Source organism: Camelus ferus, chromosome 20 (genome assembly GCF_009834535.1).
Source record: "Camelus ferus isolate YT-003-E chromosome 20, BCGSAC_Cfer_1.0, whole genome shotgun sequence".
NCBI lineage: Eukaryota > Metazoa > Chordata > Mammalia > Artiodactyla > Camelidae > Camelus > Camelus ferus.
The window spans coordinates 9533178-9550610 of NC_045715.1; the positions used below are offsets into that span (position 1 = coordinate 9533178).

A 17433-nucleotide genomic window follows, 5' to 3' on the forward strand; every position below is an offset into this window, starting at 1 on the left:
GTGCAGCTCTCCCCAGCGGTTTATGGGACAGTGCTGGAGATTTGCAAAATGGATTTCATTCGACTCATATTTTGGTTCTTAATCCCCCTTCGTGCCAAATTCTTCACATTTCCATTTGGTATTTCAGAACCTATTTAAATAAATCATGAGCGCTTAATGGAAAATCAAAATCAAATTAAATAAATGGGTTAACTGTTCAGCTGCTAGGTTTCACTTCAGCCACTACAGGGTTAGGGAAAACCGCAGAGCAATTTATAACTCCCCCGTCTGCTCGGGGAGAGAGCTCTGTATCAGCCATACCCTCCCTCCCGGGCTCACTTAACCTATCTCACATGACACGTGGAGAAACATCTGTTCTTTGACAAATACCTACATGAGAACCGTCCAAATCGCAAACCCGAATCAATGTCAAACGTCCATCCTGCTGCATTTTAACTAGAAATAGGAGATCTAGCAATGGAGAATTCATTGCATGTCATTAAAGTTTATTTACCAAGCTTAGTGCTCAGAAGGGAGTTAAATTCCTTAAAATGGGGAGAGTTGAAGAGAGAGTCTGAGGGTGAAGAAATGTGTTTCTCTGAACTCCTTCTCTCGAAGGCTGTCAGACGTCTTTATTCCTCCCTCGCCCCACCCCCCGCTTCACTAGCAGTACTGCTTTGCTATCTCTTGTGACCATTGCTGGACAAGTTTCCTGAAAAGGTGATATCCCCTCATTTTGTAAGGCTGTTTCCTTGCCCTTGTTTCGTCTGTCCATCTTCGCACCTCTTACTTTGACACGCTGAAGAGTGGTCTTAGTTGATGGTGTATTCGATTTTTCCAAATTTCAGTGGCTTATGAAAGCAAATATTAATTTCTCCATCATGGGACTTTAGGTCAGCTGAGGCTCAGCTGTGGTTCACCTGGACTTGACTGGATTCCCCTGGACTTGACTAGGCTTGGTTCCAAGTTCCAGGTCAGGTTCAAGTCTGCCCTGTATGTTTTTCAATTGGAGACCCAGGCTGGAGGAGCGATGGCCACCTGGGGCATCCTTCTCTCATGGAGGTGGCAGGAATGCCAGACAGGAAGTGGAAAGACACAATGCCTCTTAGAGTCTCTTCTTCGTGGTGGCGAGCTAGCATGTGTGCCACTTTCCATTGGCCAAAGCATGCCATGCAGCCAAGCCCAAAGTCAAGGCGATGGGGAGGCAGAGCCCATCCTGGGGGGTGGGCAAGGAGCATGAACACTGACTGAAGAAAAATATAATCTACTCTAGGTGGGAGGGTGTGGAGTGCAGGGATCTCTCAATGGGTTCTTATGGAGAAAAATCAAATAGTTCTCCAACTTTTATTACACTATTAGGCTGTGCCTTTATTTTTAGTGCTCAAGGTGAGTGTGTCCACTTCTCAGGAGAAAGAAGGCAGACTGAAATATTATAACTAGTCAATAGCAATCGTGGAAAGACTTAGAGATTATTGTGACTACCACATGCACAGGCCCTTCATGTGTCATTCGTATCGTGAGTCCTCGTTTCAGGCTTTGCAAACAATACAACTTTTTGTGACTGCACTTAATTTCGATTTCAGTTTCTGTTTAGTGCTCCCATTCCAAAGAGCTGCAGAAACTTAATCTTAGTCATTTTGGGGTTGGGGCTGGTTGGCGGTGTGTGTGGTGGGTTGTCGCCTGTCAGCCCAGGATGCTCTCCCGCCTCCTCGTTCACATCTGGCCTCCAGTCCGTGATGTGTGGGGCACCGCCTCATCTGGCTCGTTCTGATGAGGCCCCTTGGGTCCGGGTCCCCCTCGGCCACTTTTTTGCCTTTGTCTGGAGCACAGACAATACTGAGCTGTGATTTCATCCTTGACACAGCTCCTACTAAGCTCTGCTGTTTCCCCTCATGCTGGGCTCAAGGGACTTTGAGGTCATAGGGACTTGGGTCTTTAAAGCCCGCTGGGTTTCTACCCGCCGTCTTCCCTTTCTGGGCTTGGCCCCAGCTGGGCTGAGAAGAGGTCAGATGCAGGGCTCTTTCTGGAACCACACGGCAACGACGAACTCTGTTGATGCCTATCGCTTTCTCTCTTCTCTCAAGGATGGGATTTTACCTCGGTTCAGTTGGGTTGACCTGGCGTCAGAGCATCTTCCCAAATGTATTGTTCAGGGCATAGTTTTATGTTCTGTTACCTTCATCTTCATCCCAGTAGAGAGGTTGATGTTGAGGCAGACGAAGTCGCTGCCCAGCGTTGATGAAGTGGGGAAATGGGGAAAGGAGGATTTGTTGAGTTTTAAAGCTGGCACTCCCTCCACCAGGCTAGACTGGCTCTATAGACAAAGAAATGTTTCTGAGGGAAAAAGGGGGGTGGGAAAAATGGGGATCTTTTGGCATTTCAACTCTCATATGAAGACTGCGGTGACTTGTGTGGGACCAAGTCAAGGAGCATTGCTGTCTTCTGCTGGGTGGGGGGAGAAGGTCTTAGTTGTTGGGGCAAAGTGGAGATGGAGCATTTTCAGCTCTTGTTTCTAAGTTTGCAGGGCACAATCCAGGTGGAGAGAGTCCTAAAACTGGAGCCACAGGGGCCAAGGGGCTGGTGGGTCACACTGGACTCAGTGATTGATCAGGTTTGGAGTTTGGAAAACAGGCTTTAGTCTGTGTGCCAAGAAAAAACAAAGCTTACACATGGCATGGTTCCTCTGACTTTGGGAAAAGACCTGGTAAATGCAGACCGTGGTTCTACCTTCTCTGATTCCTGCTGCAAGTGGCATTTCTTCCATTTTGAGAGATTTTACTCCATTTCAAAGCACTAGGAAATAAGCTTTTGTGATTTGTGTTGAAAGCTGTATTCCTCCTTCCCTCCTTCCCTCCTTCTCTCTCTCTCTCTCTCTCTCACACACACACACACCCAGAGGGTCTCCACAAATGACTGACTTGGGGATGACACCACATTCTCTTTATTCTTTGTTAAAACCACATCTTTTCATTCTCTCTCACTCTTGGTTTCTCTCTCACTTGTCATGCTTCGTGGTGGTTTGCCCAAATATTATTCTTGCAAGATATTATCAGCAAGGAACAGGGAACAGAAAATCATATAAACATTCTTATTTTGTATACCTCTTCACCTTTTTCAACTTCTACACGTTTTGAAAGAAGTTGGAAGTTAGAACACTCTCTGAAGCATGACTTTTCCTGTTACTCAGCTTCCCCAAACCTCATGAAAGGAGAATAATAGGAATGTTGACTGGGGAACACATGGGGGAGGGTCCGAGCTGCGTATCTGGCATGTCCCACTTGTGTGAAAATGTATATGTGAAAAACCTGTTGGAAGTAAATGTACCGGTGTGTTGGTGGTGGTTATCTCTGGCTTGTGAGATTGTGGACACATTTGAATTTCTTCTTTATATCGTTCGGCTCGACGGCTCTTCTTTTTCACCAAACTTGCCTCCAAATGACTTTTTCTGTTTCCAAAACCACATGCATTCTCAAAGACAGAGATTTGCTGCTTTTAACAATATTTTTAAAAATGTACAGCAGGGTTTGAAGGAAATCACACACAAAAGAGATTTTCAGCACAGTTTAGAGCACTGGCAATTCCTTGGAATAATTGGATGAGGTGACTGATTTGAAGGAACAGCGTTCATTCTGTTATATAATTTGTGGTAGCATCAGACATGATGCTTTGATAGTTAGGTCCATAGATGGAAAGAAAAGATAGCCTTTTCTATTGTTCAGTTTTTTTAAAACCCCAGATCAATGTACCATGTGAATGTACTAATTCAACCAGTCATCTGGAAAATTCCTGTATATGAAAAGTAAATATGTACCTTAAAAAAAAACCCAGTTCATTGAATTCTTTTATATAAAGCAAATCTTTCTGCTTACGTAAATAGAAAGAGGAACTACACTGCATTTGAAACTAAATTGTGAAAAAAATGTGATTCTGAACAATTGTCCCTGCTTTCAAATATAGAACATGAAAATCAAAGATTATTTGCTCTCATACACAAAAGTATGTTTTATTAAGAAAATGAGACATATAGAACTGTAACATTGAGAGTGAATATTAACTTTTCACAGATTTTGCCTTGTAAGTGTTTTAATTAGGTAACTTCTTGAGCTCACGTTTATTTTTATTAATAGATTTTTGGATGGGAAAGGGAAAATTTTAACTCAATATCCTGTGGAATTGATAATTGAATATTATATTTATCAAAAGAAGACAAAATAGATGAAATTGAATGTTAATAGATCAGAAATATTTATCTGATTGACAAAAACTCAGTCACATTTTCCTTTCCAATGAACATTTCATGAATATTTGAATGCCTCCTGTGGTTACTGTGTGCATAGCCTTATGCTGGCCCCTGTATGTACAGTAACAATGTGTTTCTGTTTTTGTTTTTGTTTTTTTTTGTGGGGGAGGTAATTGGGTTTATTATTTATTTATTTATTTATTTATTTATTTATTTATTTATTTACTTAATGGCGGTACTGGGGATCGAACCTAGGAACTCATGCATGCTAGGCAGGCACTCTACTACTGAGTTATACCCTTCCCCCAACAATGCGTTTCTAAGTAACTATTGGAAGCCTTATTCTGACAAGGATGGGGGATAATGGTACAGAATATTTGTAATTAACAGGGTTTTATTGCCTGTACTATATTCATATGATCCCTGTTCTCCATGACTTCATAGTCTTATTGATAATGTTTCAAATATGCAATTATTAAATAATATATCAGGCTGAGTTCTAGAAAGTGTTCTATTGAATATAAACAAGTGCCAAAATATAGGACATAGAAAAGCAGGGTCTGGAGTGGTCAAGGTGTAGAGGATCTGAAGTTAACCAGGGAAGTTTTCATGAACGAGGTGGTCTTGAAGGGTGGTCCATGCAAGGATCAGGTAGCAACCTGGCTGTAGTTTGGATTAGACCTTGCAACATTCAGTTATGCTGTATAGCAAACAACTCCCTCCAGATCTCAGTGACTTGCATCAAAGACGTTTCTTTTTCTTTTTTTTTTTTTAACATTTTTTATTGACTTATAATCATTTTACAATGTTGTGTCAAATTCCAGTGTAGAGCACAATTTTTCAGTTATACCTGAACGTATATATTCATTGTCACATTTTTTTCTCTGTGAGCTACCATAAGATCTTGTATATATTTTCCTGTGCTGTACAGTATAATCTTGTTTATCTATTCTATAATTTTGAAAAAAGGCGTTTCTTTTTCTTGCTTACAGGTCTGTTGGGTGGCTGAGATTCAGCTGATCTTGGTTGGACTCAGCTGGGCATGGCTCCAAATTCCAAGTCCACTTTGGGCCTGCTTCCTAGATCTCTGTCTGGGACTGGCACCACCTGGGGCAGGGACTTCTCGTGGTTATGGCACAAGAGACCGACTCGAACCAGGCAAGCACATTTAAAGCCTCTGCTACATTATTTTCACTAACATTCTGTTGTCCAAAGCAAGTCCTGGGGACCTAGCCAATTAGCAATGGGGCGAGGAAGTACACTGCGTTGATTCTCATGAGAGAGACCACAAGTCACATGGCAGAGGTCACGGATATATAATTCCACACAACAGGGAAAGAGGGATGAGAGGGCAGCCATCATTCAATCTGCTGCAGTCACATATTTGAGGAAATAGCTGAAAAACTGCACACAGTACAGATAAGAACCCCAAGTGAAGAACACAGGTATAGATCATTGTGCTTAGCTGGCCTGAAATGAAAAGACATAAAGACATGATCTTTAAGATGTTGAGGTTTGTGACAGGACTAATGCTAACCAGTTCATCTTTCTGGACTAAAAAAAAAAATATATATATATATATATATGTATATATGACCAAAGTTAAATCAGAACTTGAGTTGGAAGAAAATCTTCTCTATTTGGGGGCTAAAACAGTGGCAGAAATTACCGAAAGAGGTGAAGTGTCCGTTTCTGACTCTTCAAGGGAGAAAACTGCGTCTTGTCTCACAGAGGTGCCTGCAGAAGATGAACCCTTCAAGCATTTTTCGGTTCTATGTTTGTGATGTCAGTGTTACTTCCCCTCCCAAAATCCCCAGCAGTGGCTGAGTGTCAGAATGCCCCATGACAAGACCCATGATGGCCTTTGCGAGTTCTTCTTTTGGTCTCTGGTAGGAAGTGATGGAGGAGGAGTGAAAGGCTGGAGGTCTGCTTTGGGGCCACGTTCTTGGGATGGCTAATTGATGTCAGGTTGCCGCCCCAGGGAGCCTGGTTGCCAACCCCTGGCAGCCTCCCTGTGCTGAAGCGTATTGTGTGGGGGACCACAGATGCCTGGACCACAGACTGGGCTTCAAACATAAACCAGATTCTACTTTGAAAGTCTGCATTCAGATCTTAGGACTCTCAGACGTAATGCAAGTGGAACTAAATGTTATTGAACCTCCATGTGCAGCCAGGGATGGTACCAGCGACCTTGCAGGGCTGTTGGGCAGATTAAATGAGAAAATATATGCAAAGATCCCAGCACATAGTCAGTATTAAATAATCAGTAGCTTTTTTTTTTTTTTACAGCACCAAAAACATCCTGTTATTTGGAAACAATTGGATGATTTTTTTTTTTTCTTTTTAAAATTTAGTTCGGTGGTATACAGATACTGCTAGCTTCAAGCAGGAAATTACCACTTGCAGGCTGACGCTCTGGGAAAAGTTTCTCAGATGCTCCCAGCTAGGGAAGTCTGGTTAAGAAACCCTTCCCAAGAAATGTTTTGTTTTGTTTATTTTAGAATTTTTTTTTTTCCTTTTTTGGGGGCAGAGAGGAAAGTAATTAGGTTTGTTTGTTTGTTTGTTTATTTATTTATTTATTTATTTATTTATTTATTTATTATTATTTTTTTAATGGAGGTACTGGGGATTGACCCCAGGACCTCGTGCATGCTAAACACAAGCTCTACCACTGAGTTATACCTTCCCCCCACCAAGAAATCTTTATTGAAAGGCAACATTATCTGGCCTTGGGCCCCACTGCAGAGGGGTAGCAGGTGATGTGCACAGGTCTCCTTGAATCTCATTGGTTTCCAGATCCCCAGACATGCACTTGACCTGACTGCCTGGTAGTTTGCTCCAGGGTGAAGGCAGTGTCTTATCCAGGGTTGTGGGGTCCATAGTGTTAAGTAAAATGGATTATAAACTCCAGGCACTCAGTTAATGAATGTTTGCTGAATGACTGTATACATCCATAACCCATATCCCCAGTGCACGTGTACCATCTACATCAGCTCAGCACTGCACTGAATTTCAAATTGTGGGCTAAAAACCTACATATAGTCTATGATTATACCTTAGGTTATAGGAGGCGTTCTGTCTTCTAAGACCCTCACATCAGCTGAGTTTGAGAACCAGGACCCCGTGTTGAATTAGCTCCATGATGAACAACACTGGCAGCAAAGGTTTAATTAAGCTTCAATAGACCTCTCACCAAATTTCCTGAGAACTTTTATTTCCTCTGTCAAAGGATAAAACTAGACTCAGGGGAACTTCCCCAGAAGAGGCCAAACCTGGTGGCCTCTTGTGGGTTCCACATGGGAACCCACCAGGATGTCACCCAGCCTTTGTCAAGTTCCGCCTGATTTCCTGTCCCCCAGCCAGCTGTGCCTGTTCACGCTACCGGGAGACCTGGCCCTGACCCGGACTTGGGCCGTCAGCATCACTGGTTCCCCTGCCAGGTACCCAGAGGCTGGATTTCTTGCCTCTGAACTTGTTTCCCTCCGTCCTTGACCCTGTTCCTACACTGACTACCCACCACAACGCCCCCCAAGCTCACCACAAGTGCACCTGCCAGTCCCCCTGAATAGGTAGCCTAGAGTTTGTATCTCAACCCACAGAACTTGAACTTGAGTCCTAATTCTCATTCTGTCTCTTTAATCCATGAACTTCCTGTTGACATTTGCATTTCCAGTTATGCCCATAAATTCAGACGCCTCCTGGCTCCAAGCAGATCACATCATGAGTGGAGCTGGTGAGCAGCGTGGGAGGTAGGTGAGAATGGCAGGGGCCTCTCTGCTAATCCTTTGCTTCCCCACCTGGGAGGACACACAGTGCAGAGCAAGAGTTCTCTGCCCCGAGACAAATAGCAGAGTGAGATGCTGAGTGGCTACCGGCATCCACCCCAGTTCAGCTGTAGGGCGGGGGGTTGCAGGGGGTGAGGGAGGCAGGAACCGGAGGGCAGATGAGCCTCACGTGGCTGGACAAAGGGGGTGTATATGTCACAGTTCTGGCCAGTGTCCCCAAGTCTTGCTCCATTATTTTCAAAAGAAAGCAAACATCTGGATTTTTATGTGAAATACCCTGATTTTCAGCACTGGCTGGTTTATTTTCAAAACTCTGTGCTGGCCAAGTAAAACTGCCTGTGAGCTGGGTTCAGGCTGTGGGCTACTGGTTGGAGGACTGGCTCCCTGAGGCCCCTCCCAAGCGTCAGTCTGATTCCTTGGAGTGTCATTTTGATCCACCTTTCCCGTGTAAAAGGTCACACGGAGGAGCGGAAGAGCCAGGGTCTGAACCTGCATCTTTCAACTCCACGTCCATGGGTCTGGCTGCCGCAGTGAGTGACTTCCCAGCCAATGAGTTTCTCAACACGCATCCCGATGTGCTTGGGCCTGGGATGAAGGGCCTTCATCCAGCTCTCATAAACGCTGTGTCCACCAGACCCCAAAGGTCTGTCTGGGCTGACGAGGTTCAGGGCTGTCCAATGATGCTCTCCCAACACAGCGGGAGCCTGGGTGGCCTCGCACGATGGCCTCGAACATCTCCTGTCTCGGCCTGCAGGTGTGCGGGTGGGCCTGCCAGGGCCAGCAGAAGTGGCCTGGAGCACCGCAGGCCAGGGATGCAGGACGCTGAGCTCTCCTCCTGTGGCCTTCCCTTCCACCTTGGATGTGACCGTCCCTCGGATTTCTCCCTCAGGTGAGCCTGGGGCGAAGGCCACCTACCACACTGACCCTGTCATCTGAACTTGGACCCAGACGGTCTGAGTGTTAGCACCGCCTTTGCGCTAATCTCCCAGCGTGACTTTGGGCCTCTTTCTTCACCTCATTGAGCCTTAGAGTCCACACCTGCAAAATAACAGGCTCCACCAGTGTATCTGTTGAGACTCTGAGTGCAGTGACAGAAAACCCAACTCAAGCAGGCAAAGGCAAAGTCTTGAAATGATGGTTGACGTCATTAAATAAAAATAGCAGGGCTTTGAGCAGTATTTCCGTAAATTGGTCTCGGACCTCTCAGCTCCGCTCTCCTCCATTTTGGCTTCCTTTCAAGGTGAATACCGGGCACCCCAGGTCTAAAACTTCCTGGATTCAAGCACAGTGAAAAAGAGGAAGGCAGCCTCTCTCTGCATGGCAGCAGCTAAAGAAATATGGTGTGTCACTGGCGCAGTCTGTGTTGGGTGCCCTACTCTGGGCCGGCCCCTCTGGCCAGACAAATGCAGTGCACAGAATTGTGTCGCGCGCTCACCTCACTCGAAACACCCGTGGGCTGAGCCCGTGGGAGGAAGTCAGGGTGTGGCCAGCCTGGCAAAGCGGTACTGGGTATTAAACTTTATTATCAGTTTAATTTTGTTTTTGATATGTACAACACTGAAATGCTACCCAAACTTAAAACCATACAGAAAGGAAGGCTCAGAGAAGCACCCCCCTGTGCACCCCATAGGAAACCAACTACCTTCTTTTTCGATTTGTTCTTCCGGTGCTGCTTTTGGGAAAGAGAAGCAGATATAAGCAAAGCTTATAATTTCCCTTCTTTCTTCTACCAAAGATAGCAGATGATATATGCTCTTTTGCACTTTGTCTTTTCACTTAAATGTAGCTCCTGGAAATCATTCCGAATCGATTCACAGAGCTCTTCCTCCTATTTTTTTTAATGTCTAAGTACCTCATTGCATGTGCGTGTGCCATATTTTATTCAACTGATCTCCTGTGCTTGGGCATTTAGGTAGTTTCCCGTATTTTGCAACTGTAAATTATGCTGCAATGAGTATCTGTATTTTTATATTGCTGGAGGTACATATTTGGGATATGTTTCTAGACGAGGAATAGCTGCGGAGAAGGGTAAATGCATACATGGCTTTATTAGATATTGCCAAGTTCCACTCCATAGAGGGGGTCCCATATCACGTGCCCATCAGCAGTGTTCCTGAGGACCTGTTTCTCTAGTCTCACCAACAGAGGGTATTGTTAAAGCTTTGAGAAAAAAAATTGTTTTCCAATCTGATGGGTTAAAAAAAAGCAATGTGGACTTAATTTGCATTTTTTATTGAGTGAAATACACATTTTCATGTGTAAGGACCAATTTTATATTTCTTTTAATGAACTGTCTGTTCATGTCTTTTGTCCTCTTTTCTAATGGATTTCTGGTCTCTCTTAATTTTTAAAATATTAGATATGGGTTCTTTCTGAGCCATGCTACAAATATTTTTCTGTCAGTTTTCATTTGTGTTTTGACAATGCGAAAGCTTTTTTTGGTAGTCAAATTTACCAATTTCTCCATTCTAGCATATAGAGTTTTAGTCATATTGAAAAAAATCTTTTCCTACTTAGGTTACATCAGAGTCCATCCATGTTTTCTTCCTAGTATTTATGCAATTTCATTTTGCATCTAGAGCTTTGATTCGTTTGGCAATTCTTCTTGTATATAGTGCAAGAAATAGATCTAAATTAACTTTTAAATACAGCTGGCCCAACACCAGGAAACCCCAGTGATTTCGGGGTATCTCCTTCATCATAACCTAGATTTCTTTAAGTATTTGCGCCTATTTGTTGACTTTCCATTTTATTCCACTGGTCTGTTGGTCTTTTTAGACTTTGATATCACGCTGTTTGGATTACAGAGGTTTCACAGTACATATTAATATCTTGTAGGACCATTCCTCTTTCATAGAAGATTGTTTTTAAACAAGAGGAATTCTTACAGAGTATTTGTAGGGTGAGGGAAGTGACCGAGTAGAGAGGTGAGTCAGGAGAGAGGCGGCAATAGTGATGCCCTCGATTAGGCACAAGTGGAGAATTCTGAAAGGAGCCAGAGAATCCAGATGCGGAAGTTGATGGATTTGTTGGTGAGAAGAATGCTCTTCTGACTTAATTTTCCAGTGAAATAAGAACCAAGGTCATCGGCCAAGTGTGGAGAGAGGGCAGAAGAAGAGGGAATCACTCGGACAATGCTAAGGGCCCACCTGAGGTTTGTGGTCATAAATAGAAAGCAAGACCCGTCTGCTGGTCACATGTTTCTCTCTGGCCTCACACAATGGCTTGAGTTTGGGAGCTAAGTAGACAAGGAGGTGAGTTTCAACAGAGTTGGGATTTAGCCAAACAAACATGACAAACAGAGAGAGGGGTTAAGTAATAGAGGGAATGTGGATGCAGGTGAGCAGAAGGAAGGGCCAGGGATCCAAGCTGGGCAAGGAGAGACATGAGGACAGTGGGCAAGAAGGCTAGATGTGAGGAAGGTGGTGGTGACAGTGGATTAAGATCCTGAAAGGGTTTAAGAAATGTTGGCATCTTTGAAAGGGGAGGTCATGGTCCTGGGAGCGAGGGGATAAGATGGAATAGAAGAAAAGATGTCAATAAAGATTTAAAAAATCTGAAGGGCAGAATGTAGGTAGGTTGTCTTTGTGATTGTGATGATAGGGACAGAGACAGTGAGCCAGATCCTAAAATCTTCGTGAGTAAAGGGCGGTGGCTGGGAGGTTGGAGGTGCCCGCAAAAGAGAGTGGGGAGTGGGTAGGATCTCAATTAAACAGTCCTCATGGACCCACAGAATTTTAGCACTAAGAAGTTCAGGTCCCCATCTCCCCTAGGAGTCTCCTCTTGCTCCTTTTCAGCCTGTTTCCCTGGCAACCTTCTGGGGTTGGATTAAGCTGTGAAGGCTGAGTCTAAGAGGTTTGCCTAAGAGATTTATCTTAAAGTTTGTATAGCCTGACATTCCTTAAAACGCAAAGGCAACTAGAAAGCCTTTAGGGAGACCTTAGAGAGTCAAGTGGGACTCTTTCTGCAGGGCTGGCATGAGCTCCACCATAGGAAAGGTCCTGGCATTCCTCTGCAGCGGAGGCCAGGTGAATGGAGAGGTTCCTTGTTGTCATACAGGAATGCAAGAGGGTGACTCTCAAACAGTCAATTACCCTGGACAGCCTACCCTGACTCCAAAGTCAAAGCCATGGCTCTTTCTAAAAGATCTCTTATGTGTTAAAAACCATCCTTCACCTTCAATGATCCTACATTATCCAGACATCTTGAGAATCCTCACACATCTGAGATTAGATCCTAGACGATGATGTGTCCCAGCCAGGTGAACTGGACCTGGGCCACCTTCAGAGGACCAAAGCTGTAATGAGCCCTGGTTGAATGGGTGACCCCATTGTGGCTTTGGCCATGCAGCTGAGGCTGACTGTGACTGAGACCTCTTGGCAGGAAGGGCCCAGGTCTCCATGAGGGAAACGTAGATAATGTTAGCCTTTGGGGGAACAGGAGTAATTAATGGACTTAGGATGGGGTCCACGTGTGAGGTGACAAGTGGGAGATGTGGACTGTCAGATCTGAGTCTTCGTTAAGAATGAAAGATTATGGTCTACAGCCAGTTAGGACGTAAGCAGTAAGATTCAGATCCCTGTTATTTTCAGTCACGTCTAGTAATTCAGACATTTGCACAGAGGCAGAAGAAAGGTGCACACCGGACTTGGAGCCCACTGACTCGTGCTTACATGGACAGGAAAGAACAGGTAAGAAAAACGCATCTCTGCTTCCATGCTGTGTCTCAGGAGGTCCTATGTGGAGAAGAGGCGAGGGCCTATCAGCTCTTACCCTCGGGCTGTAATTTGCCAATGGGACTGGGTTCCAAGATTGACAGATGGGGCCTGGACTTGGGTAGGAGAAGGGGAGGGGTTGGGATGGGAGGTTCCAGACACCTCCACCCTCACCCATTCGCACAGCTTGCTTTGCTCAGAAAGAAGTGGTGCTTGAGCGTCACCAACCCTGAATCCGCATCCGAACAAGATACCTCAGATCCTGGAGAGATACACCCCCCCACTCCCACACACGTGTATGTTCAAATCCACAAACCCAACGTTGTCGTTGTTCTCACTCAGACACTCGAGCAGCAGCTTGCTCAGTAACCTGAGGTCCTGGGCGAGAGAGAAGAGTCTCATCACACAGAGAACAGGTTTCAAACCCCAAACATCAGTTTGTTAAAATATGCAGATCAGTGGGGATGCTCTGTGATGAATAAAGGCTCCCCCAAATCTCACGCCTCCCATAGCTTTTGGAAAGCTCTGTGTCTGTCTACGACACCCAGCTCCACGTGCAGACCCCCTTTTACAGGTGGGCTTTTTGGACTCAAGTCCCCAGACAAGCCTGTCTTGGGAACAGTAGACCTTTGACTGTCCCATCGTGTTTAAATCTTTAGGCAAGATCTCTTCTGTTAGCCATGAGACATAAGAAAGTTACCCTTTAATTTAGTGACGTCACAGGATTTTGCTCTCGGGTAAGTTACTGTGTGTTTTTAAGGAGCTTTCTTTAGCTTGTTTGCCTCTCTACTACGTAAATGAATGACCACAAGCAAATCTGAGTTTTCTCTTCCCTTTTGGCTTGATGCTCCTTTGTGCGACATAGAGGATATTTATTTATAGAGTAAGTTTTTTTTCCCCACAGTTTGGTCTATTTCCTTCTAGATACATATACATATATATCTGGGTTAATATTCTAAGTATTGTGTTTTAAAATTAAGATATAATTTACACACCATAAAATTCACCATTTAGAGTGTACAGTTCAGTGGGTTTTAGTATATTCACAAAATTCTGCAGCCATCACCACTGATTCCAGAACATTTTCACCACTGCAAAAAGCCACTCCTATCATTTGGGGAGAATGTTATCTGAGCGTAGGGAACTGTTGATTAGCCACGTTCCCAGACTCCAGGCAAAAGTCAGCCTTGCCAGCAGGCCTTTCTAAGGACAGGCAGTCTCAGGCCTGTTTCGTGAACTCTTCTGCGCGGTAGGAGTTCTGCATGCATTCAGGATCCTAGGCCTTCATAAAGTTACACGTGCTGCAAATATCTTTTCCTACTCTCCCGATTCATCTTTTGCTCTCTTTATGGTATCTTTTGATACATGAATGTTTTTAATTTTAACATAGCCAACTCTATTATTTTTTCCCTTAATGGTTAGCATTTCTTGTTTTTTTTTTAATTGAAATATAGTTGGTTTACAATGTTGTGTTAATTTCTGGTGTACAGCATAGTGATTCAGTTTTATATATATATATATAGCATTTATAGAGTACCTTTTGTAGGCAGAAAAGCTTTGGGCCACTGGGCTCCTTCCAGCCAAACAACAGAGTGAGCACAGATTCTGTAGTCCCAGCCAGGGATTGTGGAACAGAGAATTCAAAATCTGGAAAGTCCAAGTCATGTGATTATCTACACAAGTCTCTTGGGTCAGGCCTGTGTGGCTATCGGTTCCCTCAGGTGTAGAAGTAGACACCTGAATATCACCCATCAGAATTATCATAAAGATTGAGCGGTGTGGCGTGTGTGTGTGGTGAGTACCCCTCAGTAGATGTTACTTTCTTTTCTCTTTCAGGTCCTAGTGGAATGTCCTTTCCAAGGCACTGTTGGTATCTGTTCTACAAAATGAAACCCTTAAAGATGCTCAGATGCTTCTGTGCACGAAGCACCCCCGTTGGCATCGCACTTAGAGATGAGCACTCTGCTAACTCAGCTCCTCCTCGGGCAGCTGCTCACAGATCTGTTCGGGTGGGGGAGACCTCTCCTGGCCTTCCTCAAAACCATCATTTGTGTAACCATCCCCAGGGCTACAGACAGCTAAGAAGTGAGGAAAAGCAAGCAACATCTGGTGTTAAACAAATACCATCATCTTACAAATGACTCATCTCTGGGAGAATGATTCGTGCATATGCAGAGCAGAGGGGAGTGAACACCAGGACCCGATACTAGAAAATCAACACCTGGAAGGCTGTTGTAGGACCTCCTGAGAGCTCTACTGTGTCTCCAGCTAAATGCCATTTTGGGAAAAAGAGAAGGTGCTGGTGTTCATAGCTTTTAGTCACACTGGACAGGATGCCCGCCTCCTGCTCTCTGTTCTGAAGAGCAGAAATCTGCTGACAGACAGCTGGAGAGTGGGTCCGTGTCTGGGGTGCTGAGTGAGCTTGTGTGGTCCCCACGAGCATCTCTTGGCCTGCTTCCTCGCCCCCTATTCCTCGCCAAGACCATCCCTGTTGTTCTGCCGCCGGTGCGGTTGGGAGCTCTTCAGACCTTCTCGAGCATCATCCAGACAGTTAAGCATGTAAATGGCTAAGACAGATGCTTTATGACTTGCCTGGTTATTATGGGTGTCATACCCCCAAAGAAGAAAAATATTAATGAGTCGTTCTGTAACACTTACGTGACTCCAATTAAGCTGTGATGGGAAGGGCCCGGAGCCAAATGGCGATGGAGAACTTCGTCACTGGCATCCGACTGTTAAGTCTCTCTCCTTTCAGCATGATCTTTTTCTCTCTCAACTGAAATCCGTCATCCAGCTTCCTGTGAGGCAACCAGTCCCTCATGCTGACCCAGGCCATCAAGGATCTTCTCTGCAAGGTTCCAGACAAGGCTGCTACCACCAAATGTATCCTCTGACATAAATGACAGCCACGGATGTGTTCGGTTTGTCTTGTGTAGCGTTTTAAACGAAAATTAATGGTTTGCAGCGTTCAAGAGATTTCATATAAATATCTAAATTCTCAGCTTCTCTGGGGAAAAAAACCAGAAAGATTTGGCAAGACTGGGTTAACATTTTCACATTAGCAACAATTGGCTGTTCCTTTTAGATGGGCTGTGGCTGTTCACTTTGCCGTGGACCCCACTACTCCCAATTGCCTCCCTTCTCACATGGTCAAATTGATTATCAGGAGCTGTGAACAGGGCACTCCAGCGTAGCTGTCACTGTAACACCAGGAAGTCATCCTATGTGGTGTGATTTCTTCACGTTCCCCATGGGAATCGTGTCATCTGCCCCCTTCCTCCCTCACGGATGTGCAACAGCAGCTCTAAATGCTTCTAGTTTCTCAGAGGAAAAAAAGCCGGCAAGCCAGAAAAGTACAGAAATAAGAGTCCTTTCTATTTATTGTGTTCATTAAATGAACAAATGAGCACATCACTGGAAAGTACAGTGACTAAGAAGTAGCCCAAAGGGAAAAACCTAATGGGGGAATTTTATTAAAAAACATAATTTACACAGCCACGCTCTGGGTTTCCCTCTCAGCCTCTCGGTGGTTCTCAAAGCCCCTGGGAGCAGCTTGAGTGGTGGAAAGTGTATTTGAAGGTTCTATCGGCTTGAGGGCGGGGCTGTGGGAGGGGGGCCCCCCAAATCCTGTGGCCAGCTGATAAGAGCTCTCCTCACAGGGCTGTTTGTGGGTCACGAGGTGCTTGGCCACAAACCTTGACTCTTGGCAGGGCTTGACTGTGGTAGATTTGTTGGCAAGATTAGTTCAAGTGCATTCTTTTCATTCAAAAACCCTTCTCTGGAAAGGAGGTTCACGAGGCACCCTGGGGGCAAAGGAGGAACCCCGCCATTCTTTTTTTATAGGACTTCCTCCTCTGTCACGTGGGTCCACCCAAGCGGCAAGAGTCTGGGTGGAGAGAGGGGTGCCCAGCCCAGCCACCATGGGCTCTGCGCCCTGCCAGCCAGCAGCAGTCATCCGATGAGCTCCTCCTTGTCAATCATGAACCACTTTTGCATATTTGTGATGTGCTCAGTGTTTCATCAGAAGTGTGTTCACTGGCCCATCCTGCAGGACTTGCCCTCAAAGGCATGTTTTACTCCCTCTTCCCTTTTCTCCTGGTCCAGCCTCCCCCTTCTCTGAATCCTGTCCTCACCAGCCCCTCCCCTCCTGGTAGAACCACCCTCAGCCTCTGCATGGCACACCCCTCACCCCCAACCGTGGCCCTGCAGACAGAAATTGTGTCGTGTTGAGAGACAAAGCAAGGTCCCCTTGGAGAAAGAGTGTCCTCCCACAGACCCTTCTTGAGAACAGTCTTTTCCAACGCACAACTTACATGCTGCTTAGTAATGTTTAAGAGTGAACTAAAACTTCCTCCCTTCCATGCCCGTCCCCCAGAAAGCCCCTGCCCAGGGGGTAGGTGAAGAGAACTGGGGTAAATTCTCGAGCTTTCTCCTCCCCGGCCTCCAAACCCCTCCAGGGTTCTCCAGGGTCTGAGTCCCAGCGTGAGGGCACGGCGCTGGCAAGTTCTCTCAGAGACGTGAGACCGCAAAGCCTCAGTCCCGGAGAAGCTGCCTGAGAAGGGAGGGCCTGAGGGTCAGCAGAAGTGGGAGCGCCTTGGTTACCTTTGTTTTCGGCCCACGGTGAGTGCCTGCCCGCCGCGGCAGTGAGCACGGGCAACCACAGCGCCTTCTGATGATTTCGGGTTTTTCTCTTTTTAAACACGTGAAGGTGACA

The 17433-nt window shown here is 45.4% G+C and overlaps 1 protein-coding gene across 3 annotated transcripts in view; it reads left to right on the top strand.

The window, feature by feature from the left end:
* LOC106729329 overlaps positions 1-17433 on the top strand; it is a 37109-nt gene that overhangs the window by 19587 nt on the left and 89 nt on the right. The window contains exons 2-8 of one of the 3 annotated variants that reach the window (XM_032462519.1): positions 5212-5377; positions 7893-7968; positions 8459-8893; positions 11071-11158; positions 12597-12695; positions 14556-15640; positions 16563-17339. In XM_032462519.1, the coding sequence (XP_032318410.1) occupies positions 5212-5377; positions 7893-7968; positions 8459-8893; positions 11071-11158; positions 12597-12695; positions 14556-14609 (918 nt within the window). In that variant the 3' untranslated portion in view covers positions 14610-15640; positions 16563-17339. Of the gene's footprint in view, positions 1-5211; positions 5378-7892; positions 7969-8458; positions 8894-11070; positions 11159-12596; positions 12696-14555; positions 17340-17433 lie in introns of all 3 variants that reach the window. The other 2 variants (XM_032462520.1, XM_032462518.1) reach the window with 2 other exon arrangements.